Source organism: Telmatherina bonti (genome assembly GCF_933228915.1).
Source record: "Telmatherina bonti genome assembly, chromosome: 15".
Classification (NCBI taxonomy): Eukaryota; Metazoa; Chordata; class Actinopteri; order Atheriniformes; family Telmatherinidae; genus Telmatherina; species Telmatherina bonti.
In genome coordinates, this window is record NC_136613.1 from 20,060,399 (window position 1) to 20,079,562 (window position 19,164).

General features: G+C 35.7%; 3 protein-coding genes across 4 annotated transcripts; 1 reads left to right on the forward strand and 2 right to left on the reverse strand.

Annotated features, from left to right (window-relative positions):
• Positions 1 to 360: 360 nt before the first annotated feature.
• Positions 361 to 2,529, reverse strand: cybrd1 (cytochrome b reductase 1). The gene is made up of 4 exons (XM_079254408.1): positions 2,321 to 2,529; positions 1,642 to 1,850; positions 1,273 to 1,427; positions 361 to 1,165 (listed from the first exon to the last, which is right to left on the reverse strand). The coding sequence occupies exons 1-4, from the start codon at positions 2,505 to 2,507 to the stop codon at positions 886 to 888; spliced, it is 831 nt and encodes a 276-aa protein (XP_079110534.1). The 5' UTR covers positions 2,508 to 2,529; the 3' UTR covers positions 361 to 885.
• A 1,528-nt stretch (positions 2,530 to 4,057) lies between these two features.
• On the reverse strand, positions 4,058 to 13,743 carry dcaf17 (ddb1 and cul4 associated factor 17). Of its 2 annotated transcripts, none has more exons than XM_079254409.1 (15): positions 13,601 to 13,743; positions 13,219 to 13,363; positions 13,012 to 13,115; positions 12,099 to 12,189; positions 11,295 to 11,431; positions 11,105 to 11,183; positions 10,483 to 10,572; positions 10,284 to 10,391; positions 9,998 to 10,100; positions 8,318 to 8,460; positions 7,411 to 7,520; positions 7,206 to 7,290; positions 7,002 to 7,085; positions 4,509 to 4,664; positions 4,058 to 4,429 (listed from the first exon to the last, which is right to left on the reverse strand). In XM_079254409.1, exons 2-15 carry the CDS (start codon positions 13,342 to 13,344, stop codon positions 4,322 to 4,324), a joined length of 1,524 nt encoding a protein of 507 aa, XP_079110535.1. In that variant the 5' UTR covers positions 13,345 to 13,363; positions 13,601 to 13,743; the 3' UTR covers positions 4,058 to 4,321. The 2 variants fall into 2 exon arrangements, with proteins under 2 accessions (XP_079110535.1, XP_079110536.1); XM_079254410.1 differs by having other exon boundaries at positions 13,219 to 13,410.
• Positions 13,744 to 14,130: 387 nt separating this feature from the next.
• Positions 14,131 to 18,218, forward strand: mettl8 (methyltransferase 8, methylcytidine; the record flags this gene model as incomplete). The annotated part of the gene is made up of 9 exons (XM_079254238.1): positions 14,131 to 14,222; positions 14,300 to 14,391; positions 14,490 to 14,839; positions 14,962 to 15,011; positions 15,375 to 15,435; positions 16,133 to 16,272; positions 17,136 to 17,242; positions 17,340 to 17,405; positions 18,064 to 18,218. 9 exons carry the CDS (start codon positions 14,131 to 14,133, stop codon positions 18,216 to 18,218), a joined length of 1,113 nt encoding a protein of 370 aa, XP_079110364.1.
• Positions 18,219 to 19,164: the final 946 nt, after the last annotated feature.

Consider the following 19,164-nt stretch of genomic DNA (forward strand, 5'->3'; position numbering starts at 1 on the left):
TACCGAGAGGAACCAAAACGAGTAATTCAATTATGACGTGGCTGTGCGATGTTTAAATCTTCACTTTACTGATGGTTTTTATCAATAACTCCTCTTGCATTACAAAGTCCACCACGTTGTCACTCATGAAAACAAGTAGCACTATAAACTGATCACAACAAGCACTCTACATGTTTAGAAATGCTTTTTAGATGTTTTGAGGAGTAAATATTTGTGGAACTCTGTCCATTTATTTATGACAACATATTTCAGTGTAACATACAATATATGTAATATTCCCTTCTACGGTAATTTGGTAGATTATTTTATGTTAAAATTAAGTAAATCACATTGAGTAACTAACGACATAACTGACTGTTTTCTCAGCTCAGGAACATGAATACAACGTTTCAATGAATAATCCAGTAAATCTACAGCAGATAGTGTGCCATAACAGTAGGCTTCCGTATATAAATATTATCATACTTTGCAGTAAATCTATAACACAAATCTTTAAGTACAAACTAGTCAAAAACTGTAGAAAAAAAAGATTTAAAAAAAAAAAAAAAAAAAACCAATAAAGAAATACCCCAGATATATCATAATACAGAGAAGAATACAACATTTAATATGATATTTTCTATAGTGTATTTCGACAAAATGTATCCCTATATCAGTATCTAAGTCTTGCTGCAAAGCCGGTACAATTACATATACACAGACATATAGCAATACACGTTGGAGATAATAAGCTGAAATAAAATACATCAAGGCACAAAATAGAAAGTAAAAAATGACCGATCAGTATTAAGAGATTATTTCATCTGGACTTTCTCTCCCTAGTCGTTCATACATTCACCACAAGAGATAGGACCTTCCCCACATTATGTATATTTTTCTATGAAATCAGTCAGCCTGGTTGTCAGATTTATTATTTCTCCTCCTCACATCTCCACCGCTCTCGGTATCTGTTCCATCAGCCAGCTCGGACAACGCTGGACCAACTTTGGTGTTGGCCTCACTTTCCCCATTGGAATGTAGAGTATGCAAGGTCTGTTCACTCGGGCGTTTCCAAGATGTTCGAGTGGCAATCCAAAGGATGAGAGCCCCAAAAAGAACCAGTAGGACACCCAAAACATTCACAAAAATCGCTTCTGGGGGAGAGTCCTTATACTTCGGGTTGCTCCTTTATAGTGTAAAAATAAAAAAAGAGTTACTCATTGTTACACAACATTGACATTTTACAGAACAAATGATTTCAAGCCAAGCTCTCCACATCATTTCAATACTTACAGGCCAAAAATAAGTTTCTCTGTTATCCCCATGAGTGCCACCGCTATGACACTGCCAAAGAGTAAAAGACCACTGTAGACGTGGATGGGCATAAAAGCTCTTCTCCAGGACACAGGTGTAATAGGTATCAAGTACATGCCAATTCCTAGAACAAGCTGCTCATTGAGGCGGGAAGAGAGAGAAGGGGCTTGTCAAATAATTTGCTCATCAGGGGCTTTATTAACCATGACTTGGCATTTTAGAAAAATAAAGATAAGGTTAAGAATCTAACTATAAAAAGTTTAAAACAAGCATTGATAAAAGATGTTTGACAACTTAAAAGTTTGTTTTAGCAAAAGATGTTTCACACAAACAGGAAAAAAAAGTTACCTGTAAGCCGTACAATATAACTACAGTCAGGCCCAGCCAGCTGTGTAAACTGTACATATTAGGAATTTTGGCAGCATTGTGGAAGTCAAAAGCTGCCACTATTGCAATGGCAGCAAAAATGAAGGCTGCAAGGTTCAGGCCTGCGTGGATGAACTTCATCATTAATTTGCTGCACTGCCAGGTCCAAGGGAGTCTGTAGACAATTATAGCTGCAAGAGAGGATCAGTCAGTGCCTGAGGCCACATATTTTATTTTCACCACATAAAATATTTACATTAACTAAGATTAGCATGTCTGACAAGCTTCTGCTGAAATCTGTCCCTACATAAAATAAATAAATAAATAAATAAATAAATAAAACTCTTAAGTTCGTCAAACATTGAGATTTCCACATGCCATGTATGAAGTTTTTAGCCTTGAGACCAGTGTGTTAATTCATTCTTCGTGTTCTGAATAACCTGCCTCCATTCAAAGTTTAGTAAGGGTTCCTCTTTTTTTTTCCACAACTGCCAACAAAATCCTTCCCAGCTTTCCCACCCCCTCCCTCCAGATTCCCGAGAAAACGAGTGCGGATCCACTTGAAATTTCTGAATACATTTCCTGTTTTTGTTTACATTCTTTAAAACAAATTCCACATTCCTCCTGCAGCCCGTATTTCCCGGAAAGTAAATAATCTTACCTATTCCTTGCAGAAAAATAAAGCCTGTGACTGTCAGCACCGGATGCCAGTTGAACTCGGCCAGTCCTCCATCCCAAGCTAAGCCTTCCTTGAAGTGGAGAACCCATCTCAGCACGAATATTATGGAGACAAAGCCTGCGGCTCCGGCTGCAGACAGAACAAACAGGAACTTTTTTGGATCCTCCATCACCGTCTGTGTGTCAGCAACAACACGGAGAGACTCGACTGTGGCGTTTGTTTTCATACAGACACAACTACTTCAAGTTGTGACTGCTGGGGACGGACCGCGGTCACGTGACTGAGAGTCATGCAAGTATTTGGAGGCGCGGCGTTTTGTAACTTCTGTGGTTACGGAAGTCTGGAACCTGTGAAAACACATTTGTGCTTTGTCATCATTTGACCTCAGTTTAACTCTTACCTCTCACTGTTTCCCCCTTTTTAAAAAACAAAAAACAAAAAATCAAATCACAGATTTTCAAGAAAGTCAAACTTTTTTTTTAAGTTAAGTGGGGGGGGGCGTTTTTCAACCTACATCACTTTAATTCCAAGCTTTATGCCTTTCAATGATCGGAAATAAATACACCTCAACAAGTTACCTCTCAAAGAACTGTACAGCAGACTGCATTAGTTTACTCGATGTAGGCCTCTACGAGTCAATTTATTAAACTACAATCATACAAAATTTTATCCCCCCACCCCTCCCCCCAACACACAGTACTGAGTAGTTTTAAAGCAGTTTTGTCGATTTAACTTCATTAAATGAGATTTTCAAGTACTTCTTTGCCAAGTTTATTATAATTCTGATTTTTAAAATCTAAACTCAGAGGACCTTTGAGGGCAGATTTAGCTGAGATTTCTCAGCAGAAAGAAGTAAGATATATTGGGGACACATTCTCTGTCTGAACAAGATGGAACAGTTACTCCCCATTGTAATTTGATTTACTGTCATACTGCAAGTCTTTTCAAGTTGTTAAACAAATATTCTGACATTTTCCTTTATGATCTGCTGGTTAAATCAGTCTATTATTATGTCAATACTGGAGCACCATCGTAAGATCAACTTATTAATTGCAGAGAAAATTTCTGACACTGGCTGCTCAAGCACACCGTTCATGTCCAAGATGCAACAAAGCAAGTCCAAACCATGATAATACCACGTTCATGTGCTCAAATGCAGTTTTCTTAAAAGCAAACAAAAAAAAAACAACACACTTTAAAAAAACAAAACAAAAACATTTTAACAAAAATTGAAGTGAAAATGGTCTTAAATTTGTACAGGAACTGTGACAGGTTCACAGTCCCTTTCAGGTTGTATCCTACTTCTTGCCTAGTTGACACTGGGAAATGCTCCAGAATCCCTGTGTTGAAGTAAGTAGATATAGACAATGGACAAATACACAGAAATCATCTTGGCTCTGGATCAGCATATCCGATTTTATAGATGGCTAAGTTACTTTTTCCCATCTGGTGAGACTTAACAACTCTTTTGAGGTCCTTTTGCCCTATTCTCATTCATCAGCGTATTCACTCACTGAAACGATTACTTCTACCTTAAATTACAGGTTTCCATACTCTGGTTACTCACCTGTTAAAGCATTTTTCTTTCCACTGCTTGAGCCAGAACTCTATTTTTAGGAATTGGATACAAAACAGATTATGATCAAGGTCATACTAATGCAGAAAATAAAAAGCATGCCTTAAGGTTCAAGTAATTAAACACAAATGAGAAAAGGAGAAATATACCACAACTTACAAAAATATGCTATTTTAATTCAAAGTGATAAAAAAGGTAACAGTTGTGAGTTGAAAAGAAGACTTACAATGATTAAAAAAAACAATTTTCACATTCAATCAATGAAGTGGAACTCAAAAAATTGATGCAGTGCTTAATCTAAAAATACATTTTCAGTAAAATATAAAAAATATAACAATTTTTAAACATCATAAAATCTTAAAAGTGGGCCATGAATGTTCTCAAGTAGTTTTAAATACAACCCCCAATTATTTTCTGGAAGTCTGGAGTTTATAGACATGGCAGCAGAAGTTGCTGTTCTTCTGTTCAATATGAACAATTGTGTCTTTGTCAAAGAACAACTCGTGTCGATAAGTCTGAAACAAAGAATCAAAGGACCCATGAAGTCATATAAAGATAGTTCATAGAGATTTCTCTTTATTTCAAGTTACTAACCTCGTCCCAAGGTTCAACCAGATCAATCCTCTGCTGCAATTGTCCAGTTTGGTTGTCATGCAGCTGAATATGAGCTCTTCCTTCTTCCTCCTCACCATTAGTTACCACTATGGCCAGGAGGTCAAGCTCATCCTCATATTCCACCATTCTGAAAGTCTACATCATAAAAAAGCTGAGTCAAATTTCTGTCATCAGAGTGTTTAAAGCTGGGGTAGGTAATGTTGGGGAGCAAGCTCTGAAAGTGGCACCCCGTCTTGGCTCCTCCCCCTCTGGTTTTGCTCCAAGGCTTTTTTCTGACCTCCACCAAGGTGGTTATATTTTCACCGGCGTTTATCCATTTGTGTTCAAGATAACTCAAAAAGTTAGGGATGGATTTTAATTAAATTTTCGTGAGTTGTTGGAAATGTGAAAAGGAAGAACAGGTTTAATTTTGGTGGTGATCCGGATCCCCGTTTGGATCCAGGAATTTTTTAAATGCTGTAGCAGAGGTTTGTGCTCTCAGAGTGCTTTTCTAGTTCACAGCTTTTTCCACCAACAATCATCTCTTTCTCAGCTGTTTAACAGGAGGAGGCAAATAAACCGAGCAGTGTAGGGAAATCCTTCCTGCATTTTCTTACAAAAAAAAGCTTTCAAAATATAAGAAATGAACAACTTCAGTTCGTCCCAAATGTTTTGATTGGTCAGAGTTTTTACAAATTTACAGTAAACTGAGGGGTCAAACTATATTTCTTATTGTTCATGATTTAAAATTGTATAGACTACTATCAGGACGAGGAACCACTTCACTCAGAGTTAAAAAAAAAAAAAAAAAAAGGTCTATGAGCAAGATTACCTACCCCAGTTTTAATAGTGTCATACGTGCATACTGGGTTTACAGGATGGAAGCTCTGGAAACTGTTATTTAACATACGGTTCAACAAAAAGCTTGACAATAGCTCTCCTGATGCAATGACATTCGTTTTTCTCTAAATCTTCATTTACTTTAATGTTTTTTTTCTCATTTCTAAAGGTTATTCTATTTATATTGGGATGTACTGTGAATCAACACTGGTCTGATCTTGACAGATGTTTGTTATATGTTTTCATTTTATAAAAATACAAAAATACAGAGGGATGACAGCTAATGACAACATGTTGTGTCAATAGCTAATTTCATACATCTGTTATATATGTTGACATGAATGTTTCCATGACTGGACGCTGGGAATTTTGAGTAGAAATTTAGGATGATTTGGTCCAGTCTTTCTCTGCACTTCCTGTTGACAAAAGCACATCAGAGCTTGAGGCTTTCTGCAGGCAATGTGCTCTCCTGGCTGGAAATGTGAGGGAAGAAGTGCAGGGGAAAAAGAATTCTTAAGTGTGCAAGAGGCAGAATCTGAAGTGTGGAAATTGCTGTGTTTTTCTTAACTGTGTTCTCCGTGACATCCTGTTGAGAGATGAATCTCCTTATCGTGTCTGTACGAGTATAACACATAGCTGTACATATCCACAATAGTGGGGTAAGCCAAAAGGACAAATTCCAACAGCCACACACACTTTTGGCAAATGATTTGGAAAACATTTATCTATTGTCTCAGCAGCTCATGTTCTGGAGCTTTTTTTTACAAGGGGTCAGAGTGGAAAACCTCTGCAGAAAATCTTGACCAAAGGTTGTGGAGTCTACAAAATACAAAATGTCTACAATGTAGACATTTGTGTTTTTGTGTCACCACTACAGAACATCGACAACATTTCAGGATTCTGGTGTATGTGTGAAAGAGCTCAAAAGTGGGTCCTTAAACTGGAATCCTGTTTTGTTTTTTTTGTTTTTTTTAAAAATAAACACTCACTGCAATATGTCCACTATAAAAAATTAAACATGTACGTCTGTTTAGTTAAGCGGCTGAGTTTTCATCAGAATGACTAAACCATGATCACAAAACATTCAAACCAATCAGTATCATGTACTGGTAGCTGCATAAGGGTTTAGGTGCAATATCTACCAATTAATAATAAATCCAAATCACTTACTGGTTTATTTGCAGTTATGTTGGATTAATATAGTTAAAATAAGCATGTGACTTTGAAAGACACATTGTGATGCTATTTTCTAAGCAATAGCTACATTCAACCAACCGCTCACATAGTTATGAGAAACAAACCACGTGGTTTAAGTAGTTCATCTGTGCCATAGTTCATCATCATGTCTTTCTATATGTATTGTATGTATTTTCAAAGGTTTTTGGACATCTAAGCAATCAACTACTCTGAATTTGAATGCACTGACAGCACAAGGGATTAAATCATTTTGATTTAGTGTTTTCATTGGATTGAAAGACAAAACACTAAATATAACAAGTTTAGGATTTAAACAATATACAAGACTGGATTTACCATATTCCCAAGAGATTATGAGTAGAATAATCCATTCACTGTGTTTGACTGTGTTCACAATTGAGACAAAACTGCATTTCTGCAAACAGAACCGAAATGTAAACAGTAACCAGTTGGTACCTCTTGACTGGGATCATCATCCAGCTGATGATATCTTCTCTTTACTGTGCGGCCTGATGAGGTGACAGTGATTTGGGAAGAAGGCTGCAAAACATTAAAAAGCAGCAACCTTCAAGTATGCTTGATGATAAAACTTCACATACACTCCATCTCTACATGAAGATGATCAGCTATGTGCCAGCATTCATATAAAAACACACTCACGCCGTCTTGATGAGTTTTCAAAGAGAAATCCTCGACTACCTTTGATGGCAGAGGACTGTTTAGTTCTCCGAGGATTTTTAGGACACTTAGATGAAAAAGAAAATATTAAAATGTACAGAACTGCACGCATCTGTGGCAAGAAGACATAAGTTTGTCCTTACCGTTTTTATTGAAATGTTATGTAAATGCTGACTAGAGGACTCACTTTATTGTAGTTGGTCCGACATGGATGATCCGCCCTGAGTCGTCTGGATGGAAGAAGATCCCGTCACTCTCTAAAGAGCAGCAGTTCATGTTTTGTATTCCATTTGTTGCCTGATTTCACAAGGTTACAAAGTCATATATAAACATATCAACTATATAATGTATTATCGTACCATGAGCACATCATAACCTAAATGTTTTCCTTTCACAATCCATAAAATTAAAAAATAAAAAAGTGAGAGTTTTGATCCAAATTCAATTTCTGGATTTTTGCAGTTGTAAATTTCTATAGCATCAACAACTTAGATGCTAATGTGATGCAAAATGCAACACTTGACTGAAATTGGCCTCATGGTCCATCCAAACTGTAAACTGAATGGTTGGATATTGCTGAACACCTACTTCTCCTTCACCTACTTCTCCAACAATGGACTGGTAGGGTCTATCCTATATAATTTGCTCTCATTGAAGCAGGGAAGCTATTACTTGCACACATTCGAGTCTGTGATTGGCTGGTTGTGAGGATGTAGAAAAGGTCCAGGGTGCACTTTCTAACTTAGCTAATAACACCTTTTCAGGCCAACCTTTAGTAGTGCACTGCAGAACTATAAACAATTAATTATCTTTTCTTCAGTAAAACATTGTATGAAATTATTAAGAGAAGACAACCTGGCCTTGAAAGTAACTCTTCCCACTACTGGAACCAATGTACCTTCACTCATCTGACCATTTTGGTGTAAGTTGACTTTATTATACAACTGCTGTAGAAATATTTATTAATAGTAGTTAAGTATGCATTGTGCTTTAAGCTGAAATGACCACTTTTGTTACATGTGATAAGTTTTTTTGTTTGTTTGTTTTTTTGTTTTTTTTAAAAATTGTACATAAGAAGAAAATCATCTTAATACCATGGTGCTGTCCTTCAGAGAACAGATATGGTGAGTCCCAATATATTTTTTATGTGGCGGAGTGTAAATGTAGTGCCAAGGGTAGCCTCCGATTTGGACACCAATGTTAGAGCAGGACACCTCAAAAAGTACAGGTGGGCAATCTGTAGAACAGGACGAAAAAAAGAAAAGAAAAGATTCACTGTGGGCTGAAAATCATTGTGCCTGTGGTTGCCATGTAGAGTTGTCCTCAGATGTATTCATATCCCTCCATTAAAGAAAAGGCAAATTTCACTCAAATGACTGCAGAGTGAAAAAAGTAAATAATAAAAGTGTGATGAATTATTTACTGAAGTAAGACTTTACTTTTTAATTTGAGTTGATAAAAATAATTAAAAACAACAAAAAAAGAACAGTCCAAAATATTTGTCTACGGGTGCAGAAGTCTGATTTACAGACTTCAGAGTTACAGAAAACTCTTGATTGCAGTCATTAGATTGTTTAACTAAATATAGGTTTACTGGTGTGAATGGTTGTTTGTCTCTCCGTGTTGGCCTTGTAATGGACTGGCAACCTGTCCAGGGTGCACCCTGCTTCTTGCCCAGCCATTGCTGGGATAGACTCCAGCTTTCCCGCGACCCTTAAGTAGACTACGCAGTTAAGATAATGGACAGAAATGGATAGCTTATGAGTGACATAAACTGTATTAATTTATCATGTTTGTTTGTTTCTTTCATATATATGTTTCTACTGAAAGTTGTTGTTTCCCTTTCGGCTTGTCCCTTTGAAGGGTAGCCACAGCAAATCATTGCTCGGGTGAATTGGCACGTATTGCGCTGGATGCCCTTCCTCTGCATTTATCCGGGCTTGGGACTGGCCCACAGTGAACAAACCTCCTCAGCAGCGTAGGGAGCCGGACTCGAACCGCCGACCATCAGATTGCACAAGTGGTTCAAGTGGCACAACCACTTGAACCACTGCCACTATATATTTCTACCGAATAACGATTCAAAATTAATGTTATCATTTTCATAAACTTTTTTTTTTATTCATTATGACATTTGTAGATTTCTACTAATTTTAGTAATAACTGTTTTCTCTTTTTTCTCCTTTCATTTGAGGGTATGAAATGTGAGGACGACTGCAGGTCTAATTCATCTGACACAATGATTCATTCATTCTCTGAAGCGCTTAATCTGATCAAGGGTTGCGGGCGAGCAGGAGCCTATCCCAGCAGCCTTTGCGCGAGAGGTGGGGTACACCCTGGACAGGTCACCAGTTCATTGCAATGATTTATTTACCAAAATTTCTAACCTAGACATAGTCTGAAAACAGACTCCTAAAACCAGATTGTTGAGAGCTTGAAGTGTCTGCAAAGACTGTCTCAATTTCTGAAAAATATGTAACCATGACATTATAAAAAGACATTTTAAAGATTAAACTGGTTTTTAATGTAAACTACTGAAGTTGTTCAGATCTTTACCAATGATGTAAAAAGTCATTATTCACGTGTGTTTAAAATGATAATGTTATGATTAGGACACATCACGTTTTTTGAAGGAAAAAAAAAAAAAAAAAGTAAAAGCACACCAAAGTTGCTCCAGGTATGAAAGGAAGATACAGGCCTCTATAGTTACAGCTGAATAGATCAATTAAAAGTTTGGCATTACAGTACAGGCCTGTGATTACAAACAGACTCACCTGTAATTTGGATATTCACTGGTATACCGAACGGAGCATCTCCCACTGTTTTGTTTTCAAGAAGTGAACTTGGCTCTCCAAGAATCAACTTCTCTCTTAAGTACTGAAAAAAAAGGCAATATTTGGCAAAAACTACACATAAATGTTGAGAACTTCAAAAGCCAGAAGTACAGAGCAAAACCAACATTTAAATATTCAAAGATACATTATTTTTCAAAATATAATCATGTAGCAAGTTAATTATTCAATGTATTGCGGGATTTTGGAGGGATAAACAAAGACATACTCTTTGGACAATGTGCTCAAAGCTGTACAGCTTCACTGACTTGTTGCTATAAGACACTGCGAGAACACCTTGAGACAGAACAACATCAGTAACGCCATTTCCAAATGTCTGGAAAAAACAAACAAAACAAAAAGAAAGTTTTATATTCTGACATATGGCTCCAATAACATTTAAGACAGTTACAAATAAATTTACATACCTTTTTGTTGATTTCCAAAACACCCACAATTTGCAAGGGGAAAACATGAAAAATGGCCAAGTGCGTCACATTATTCTGAGAGATTCCTGCCTATAAGAATAAAAAGCAAAGTGTCAAATTCATCCACCACTTCAATACACATATCATTTCTGGACTTACAAAAAAAAGAGAAGTCGAAAAAGATAACGTACTTATTAAATATTTGCTTGTTTTAAATTCTCAAATGTTTAGATTATTTTTTATGGAATCTTCATTCAACATTTTTGAGTTCAGGACTTTTGTGTGGGACAAAACAAGCAATTACAATACAACATCTTCAACTCTGAGAAATTCTAACAGGTGCTGACCACATTTTAATGACACCTTAAAAAATAAATTAACGCCATCGAGAAAGTGGTAAAAAGATCAACAATACTCAACAGTGACTTGAATAATGAAAATCCTTTCCCTTGACTTTTAATAGATTATATATTATTTTAAATTAAATAAAAAAAATGTCATAAACTCTTTAAATTCCTTACATAGCAAGTTATTAACCATTATTATTCTTTAAGAAATTTCTCTCTTCAGTTAGGCACAAATCTTTTAAATACATGTATTACACCATATAAGCCATTATTACCTGTCTATGTAAAAGAGTTTCCTTCTTTTGAACAGATTTAACATAAAATGTCTCTTGAGTAACATCCCAGCCAAGATATCTGCAAAACAATAACAATCTGTAAGGTTTAAAACATTAGAAGCAACAAAAGAAAAAAATCAAGTAAATGATATTCACTTAATGTACAAAGACTTGAAAGCCTTAAAAATACCTGAACTTGTGGTTTGAAGAAAGGTAGACCCTCTGCAGCTCTTTTCCTGTTTCAGCTGAGATGCGAAAGAGCCAGTTATTGGCTGTCAAAGCTAAGAGGCTGGGTTCATGATCAGAAAGAGAGGGTAATGTTTTCTCCTAAAAAGATTAACAATGACAGTGAAAAATTGTGGAAATATGAAGAAATAAATATATCAAGCAACACTGCATACCATATTGTTAAAAAGACTATTAAAGCTAGATTAAATTTAGGTAATGACAGGCATTTTATAACAGGCAATCCAATTGCTAGAGGATGGAAGAAAGTACAAGTGTGTGAACACACTCAGGATACATTTGGAAAGGATTCAGATCCAACTGCACTAAAAGTTGTGTAAACCACATTTAGTTATTGTTAGTTTTCCCAATGCTATGTCACATTCACACAGCACTTGTGTAGTGGGAAGTTGTACTGAAAACATAACATGCGTTAAGATGACAAAATTAAGGATTAAAAACTGAAGTATTGGTCTTTATCAGAAAAAGCATACCTAGACTAAACTTAGGAGATCCAAAATCATTTATTTTATGCTCTATTATTTCTCTCATTAAATCTGAAACATCAGTAGGCATCAGTAGGTGCCCTGTTTGTGCTGCTCAGCTTGTGATGTAGACGACAGAGAGGATCACCGAAATTTGATAACAAGTGGTAACTTGATACACAGTTATATCAAATGTGCATACATGCATTTAGACCTGTCCACTTGTGCTTGAATAACCTTCGATGCATGTCAATATTAAATGTAAACAGTTTGAGATTACATACAAGTGGGCTCTGACACAGCAAGGCATCTTCAAATTTCTCATGTTTCGTCCTCCTGGGCAATGTATACAACCTCTGAGGCTCAGCATGAACACTGAAAAAATAAAGAATTAAAAATAGTCTATCAGACTGCAAAAAATTATTCTGTGACAAGTCTTTAGTCTTGTTCTTTTTCATTTTTTGTATTTTCCAAGTTTACAAAACAATGATTTTTGTAAAAACAAATTTTTAGGTTTAATATCACAAAATTGAGACCATTGCAGAATTGAGTTCAAAGCTGCATTAATCCTCTGACGGCCAGCACAAAGTAATTCCTCTGGTAACAAACCGAAATTTGTAGGATTACTTTTTTTTTTTTTTTGATTAATCTCTTATTTAAGCAAACATTCATGGTCTCAATCCTTGAGTTAGATAATAAATTAATTAAAGTTTTAAGTCTTCTTAAATGGCACTAGTTGAGTAAACTTGTAGCACTTGAGGGTGCAGACCTCCATCCAGCCACTGTAATTATTTTTGCCAATGATTGTGGGCATTATTTTTGAGCTTAAAGCTCTCATGGCAAAATTACATATCCTTATCCCACCAAGGTGGAGAATCGTTTACAAAGTTCCTGGATCCAGTCAGTGATCTGCGTCACCCCCAAAATTTACTTACTTGTTCCATTTTTGAGATTTTCTTAAAATTTTACCTAACTCTGCATGTAACTTTATGAGTTATGAGTGGAAACAGACAGACAAACCAACACAGTCAGATTAAAATACCTCAACTTTGGCAGAGGTAATAATTATGGTTTCACAAGGCATCAAAAAGACAAAACAGATACCAGATATTGCTGGTTAAAATTGCTGAACTCAAGGCTTTAAAGACAACAACCAATCGGACCACAAGACTAAATATATTTATCAACCCTACTCACCAGCTGTAGCAGTTCTGGTAATTTTCAAGGTAAACTTTACCATTCTCATACATGATTGTAGATTTTGAAGTCTTGCTCCATACTTTCATAAAACTTCTGTTTTCCTACAAAATGAAAACAATGATTAGTTAACTAAATGAAAAATAAATAAATACATTTAAAAAAGAAAAAAGACCACTGCATTTAACGTACTGTGTCTTTCATTACCTGGAGGAGAATACTTCTGAGGAGCTTCAGACAGTGTCTGTATAAAGTCCCAGCGTCCCTGATTCCTCTGCTCCTCCGGTTCAGGAGCTCAGTGGCGTTAATGGTCTTTCTCCGGTATGGCGCCATCAGCAGGTGGCGCTTTGCTCTACAGGCGGAGGATGTTTTACATGAGCACGAGGACAACAACGCAGACTGAAACACCACAGAGAACCAGGTAAGAACAGTGTGCTTTATCATCCCAACAGTGTTGCAGAAACTGGCTGACCTCCTTCTACTTAAGAACAGAGCAAATCAAGTCGGCTAACAGCTAACATGGCAGCACCGCTAGCTTTAAGTAACGATGCTGGGTGAACTTAAACAAATAAAATAAGATCTAACTTACTTCAGAAGCCTTAGTTTACCAGTGTGACCATATAACCTTGAAGTGTAGAAAACAACATGTGGTTTAATAGCGTTTACACAATAGAAATTAATGTCGTTGTCTTTAAATGTTGTAAAGTTAGCCGGTTATGCTAATCTCTACTATTGCTTCGTACTTTATGACAGTCTTCTTCTACTATCTAATCAGGTGCACCGGTGTATTTATTAGACCTTTAGCGCCCTCATCGACCGGTAGGTCACTAGTCATAGTTACACACTAGAAATTACTGTCTTATTTTAAGTTATCCTCATTTATGTTTTCTTATGAGTTAAAAAAAAAAAAAAAAAAGCAAATATTACTTTTCTTAAGATGCAAATTATTCTGATAATCATTTTCATGGTATCTACAAGATACTGCTGTCATTGTTAACATTTGGTGCACTGTAAAAGCTTATGGATGTAATGATCTCTTCCCACATTTTTCCAGAGTAAATGCACATGCATAGAAGCTTTCATGTAACCAGGCTGGCTACAGCCTTCATCAGATTTTCCATGAGATGTAAGAGTAGTAGTGCAAGACCTTCAGCTCCACTGGGTTCAAGAATTCTTACCAATCCTGATGACCTCTTCAAGCACAACATGTGGTGATTTAAAGTTAAACGCAATTATGCCATTTGTTGTTCCTTTTGCAAATGCAGCTTTAGTAATACTTGTCTTTTAGGGATCATGTACAGTGGACAGATGAAGATAAAGAAAATGCACGGCAGAAGGCAGAGGAAAATTCCAGTGTTCAGCTTCCCTTAGCAGAACAAGGCATGACTTCATCCTCACCAAATACTTTAATTTATTAAATTACTCTAGATTACATGGAAGCAAAATGGTCAAAGTATTCTTGAATTCGCTTTCCTCAGGTAAATTTGACACAGATGCCTGCCAATATTGGGACAAGTTTTATGACATGCACCAGGACAAGTTCTTCAAAGATCGCAGGTGGATGGTTTTAGAGTTCCCAGAGCTGCTTCCTCCATGTTCAGAAGGCCAGAACACAAACACATGTCACAGTCATCAGCCGGCAGATATCCCCCTTCAAAGACGATCAAGAATGGGCACAGAGATGGGAAACCATCAACACAACAATCCTATTCAAGGCCACAGAAAAACAGACACCATGTATTATCAGGAAGCAGCACAGGAACAAAATGAAGCTGCTGTAAAAACTTCTTCTTTTCCTGGACAAAATGCATCTTTCAGGATCATGGAGGTTTCAAAAATATCCATATTTTAACATTTTTATTTTCCTAAATTTGCTTAATTTTGACTGTTATAAAGTTATTACATTTATTAACAACACTGATCAAGCTCTCCACTATCTGCTCTTCACAGGTTGGATGTGGTGTTGGTAATAGTGTATTTCCTATTATTAAAAACATCAAGTGAGTAAACATTTTTACAGATTAATAAAAAAAAAAAAATGTTTGTTTAATATACTGTTAACTGGGAATGAAACATTTGTAGAACATATAGGAAATTCCTCAGTGAGGTCTTCATGGCCAACCCTTAATAGTAATAAAGTTGGGAGTTGAGCAGCCCTTCAACTGCTTTTTTCGTTTGTGCTTCTCCGCTGTCTCCCCTAATAGTTTAAGTGATAATATCTAATCTAAATAAAATGCAGAAATGCAGTTAGTCTCTGCAATAAAGAAGGCCTTTGATTTAAATATGTGAGCCACAAAACTGCAGTATTGTTTTGTAACGTTTGTAAGCTTGTAATGTTTTTTGTACGTTTGGTCTTTTCACAGGGAAAAAGATTCATTTTTATACTGTTGTGACTTTTCACCACGTGCCATTCAGCTGGTTAAGGTAAGTATTGTTGGTATGAAGCTCAATGAAACCAGTGGAAACAATGAGTTTGTCATAATTTTGTCAAAACTCTTATTTGTACCATGAATTTATTCATTATCTAATCTAGTATTTCCTTATATGATAAAAAAATAAATAAATACATTTAAGTTTTAAAGTTTCTAAAACAAGTCAAAATAACATTCACATCCCAGAAGAGTAATTCTGGATGCTGGACTAAAAAGGTGATAGAAGATAGAAAAAGCAAAGTCTGCAGACCAGAAACTGCTCCTGAGAGAGTTAGAAATGAAAACTACTTAACAAGCAGCTTCTAGTGTCCTGATGTTACTTTTTCATGAAAAATTAGGTTTCTGCCACATAGTTTTGCTTGCATGATTGAGGTCATAATATTTATAGTAATATATCAGGTCATAAGAGTTATTCTTGTTTAATAAATGGTATAATTCAATTTTATTTAGACTTAAATCCCTTGTAATTTACTACTTGTAATAACTGCAAAGGCATTTCACAGGGAGCATAGAAATGGTTGTACATTAGTGTATGTTATGATAAATAATTACAATGTGAGATTTCCAATTATAAGAAATTGTCAATATAATTATAATACAAGTTTGATGTTGCTATTTATGGAGGCCAAATTGAATTAGGCAACTTAGACACTGACATGAAAATGGCCTAATTTATTTTCCTCTCATAGGACAATCCACATTACGATGACTCTGTGTGTCACGCCTTTGTCCATGACATTTGTGAGGAGCTGGCCTCTTTTCCATTTCCTCCTCAGAGCCTGGATGTTATCCTTGCAGTCTTTGTGCTCTCATCCATCCACCCAGAACGGTAGGTAAAGGTTAGAACACAAATATTAGAGAGCCTGATGTCTATTCCCACCTGCTAGCCCCTCCCCCCTCCACAGACTAACCCTCTCATTATATAATCATGTTTCTTGGGCTTTGTTTGAATATCTTTTAAAAAAAATCTTTATAAATTCATTCATTCAACTGGATTATATTAGTTTTGTCTGACATTATCTAAGGAATGTAAATATGCAGATTTCATTCATTCATTCATTAAGCTAAATGCTTAGTCTGATGAAGGGAAGCTGGAGCCTATCCCAGCAGTCTTTGGGTGAAAGGTGGGGTACACCCTGGACAACTTGCCAATCCATCGCAAGGCTAACAAAAAGACAAACAACCACTCACACTCGCCCCTAAGGGCAATTTAGAGTAACCAATTAGCCTACCATGCATGTCTTTTGACGGTGGGAGAAACCTGGAGTACCTGGAGAGAACCCACACATACACGGGGAGAACATGCAAACTCCACACAGAAAGGCCACTGACCAAGCCTCCCCCACATATTTGAAAATGTCCCTATTTCACAATAATAAAGAGTCCAAGCCTCCCCCCAGCTGAGGATCAAACCAGTGACCTTCTTGCTGTGAGGCCACAGTACTAAACACTATTCCACCATGCAGCCTATGCAGATTTTAGTTTTGGCAAAATTAATCAGATACCCGACCTATTACTTCATTATTTACTTGCATTTGTTTATATTCTTGTTCCTGTCCTTTGTTTTCATGTCTGAGTGAATATATGCCTTAATGTAAAGTCTATATTTTTTCATACTTGTTACCTTGATCTTCAAGAACTGTAAACTTCATAAAAAATAATATCAGTTCATTGTTTTATATTTATTGGCAGATTGCAAGGAGTTGTAAACCGACTATCCACAAACCTGAAAGATGGAGGAATATTCCTCTTCCGTGATTACGGGAGATACGATTTCTCACAACTCAGGTTTAAGAAAGGTGAGGCCCCAGACTTCCATCATAGCAACTTAATATAATTTATATATAATTGTGTCGATTTTAGTGGTAAATTAATAATTTAATCTTTTTTAAACAGGTCAGTGCTTATCAGAGAATTTCTACACACGTGGGGATGGAACTTGTGTGTATTTCTTCACAAGAGGTAATAATTCTGCACCTCTTTTTTTTTTTTAAAATGGAATCAGTATTTATTTATATGCATCGACACCTTATCTACTGTTTATGGCACTAATGTCAGTTTGGAGAATATTTTATCATAAGCCATAATAATTTATTAGTGAAATTATAGAGACCCCTTATTTTTTTCCTGTTGTGGATCATAGTATCCAAAAGTTTGCTGGGATCCAGATCTGTCTTTGATATCTTGTAAAACATGTTGGGAACTTTTTTGGCCAAACACTGACCTTTTTTTATGGAGTCATATAACCATATATTGAAAATGTCCCTATTTCACAATGATAAAGAATCCTTTACAAAATTCCTGGATCCAGATGGTGATCTGAATTTTAATAGAATCTAAATTTGAATTGAATCTAAGACCAAAACCCATTCTAAGAAAATGAATGATAAATATCTGTCCAGTAGATTTCACATAAAGTTGCTGACAAGCAAACAGATAAACACTAGCAAAGACATAACCTCTTTGGCAAAGGTAATAAAAATGTCCATAATATTAATTCTGCATGTAGAAAAGTTTAAAATGTTATATTTCTCTACAAGCAGGGACTAATAATTTTTCAAAACTTCACAGTGTGGCAGCATTAAAAGTTCAAATAATTATGTATTTTTTTTCTCTATAGGAGAAGTTCATGATTTATTTTCCAAAGCTGGGCTGGAGAAAATTATGAATTTAGAGGACAGACGGCTACAAGTGAACCGAAGAAAGAAGATTGCAATGCATCGTGTATGGATGCAGAGCAAGTACAGGAAACCATATCCACATTCAGCATCCTAAATCTCTGCAATGTACTGCTGTAATTCATACTTTTATATATATATATATATATATATATATATATATATATATATATTTTTTTTTTTTTTTTTTTTAATTATTTTTTTTTAATTATTTTAATCATGCTAAGTATTGTGTGGGTAAATGTGTTGTCACCAAATACATTGTTATGGAATAAAGTTACAAAATGTTGTCAAACTAGCTGTATTTTTGTCTTACTGTGTGAATGTTAATGGTTGATTGTGTTCACTGTACTCAGAAACATTTGCTATGAAATTTAAGGTATTGAAGGTGAATGTGCACTAGACTTCTTCATTGCAGTTTTATTGTAAAGATTATTTAAATGTCGGGGCCCATAATTTTCACTTCATCCAGATGCTAGAAGAAGCTGAGGAACATTTTAAAAAGAAATACTTATAGCAGGTTGAAGCCCTGATAAAAGTATCACAGTAAAGTTGGCAGAGATGGTCAAATTAACCACCGTAATCACAAGAAGTAAAACTTGATTTTAAAAATTAGTGACCTAGTCAAAACTTTGACATAGCCTACCTTCTAAAGATCTAACTTTATTATTTAATTGATAATGGCCCTGACATGTGAAACGCATCAATAAGAGAGAGAGCATAACTTTTCTTTAAATTATGCAAAAGATTTAAGAAAACAAAAAGAATACTCACTGTTTCAAAGTCAATTTACAAAACAAAATAAATACACTTTTTAGAAAACATAGGTAAAGAAGCATACTGAAGCACATACAATATTAAGCCATGGAATGAGAATGGGATGACTTTTTATTCTATTGACATATTGTTTTCTGAATGTTGTTTCCTGATTAGTTGTGCTGTCAGAAATGTTTGCAATCTATGTTTGGGATCCCAACCTTTTAGAGCTGAGGTAAACTTAACTTTGTTATTATCTTATTTGTGGGTGCATATCTTTTTATTTC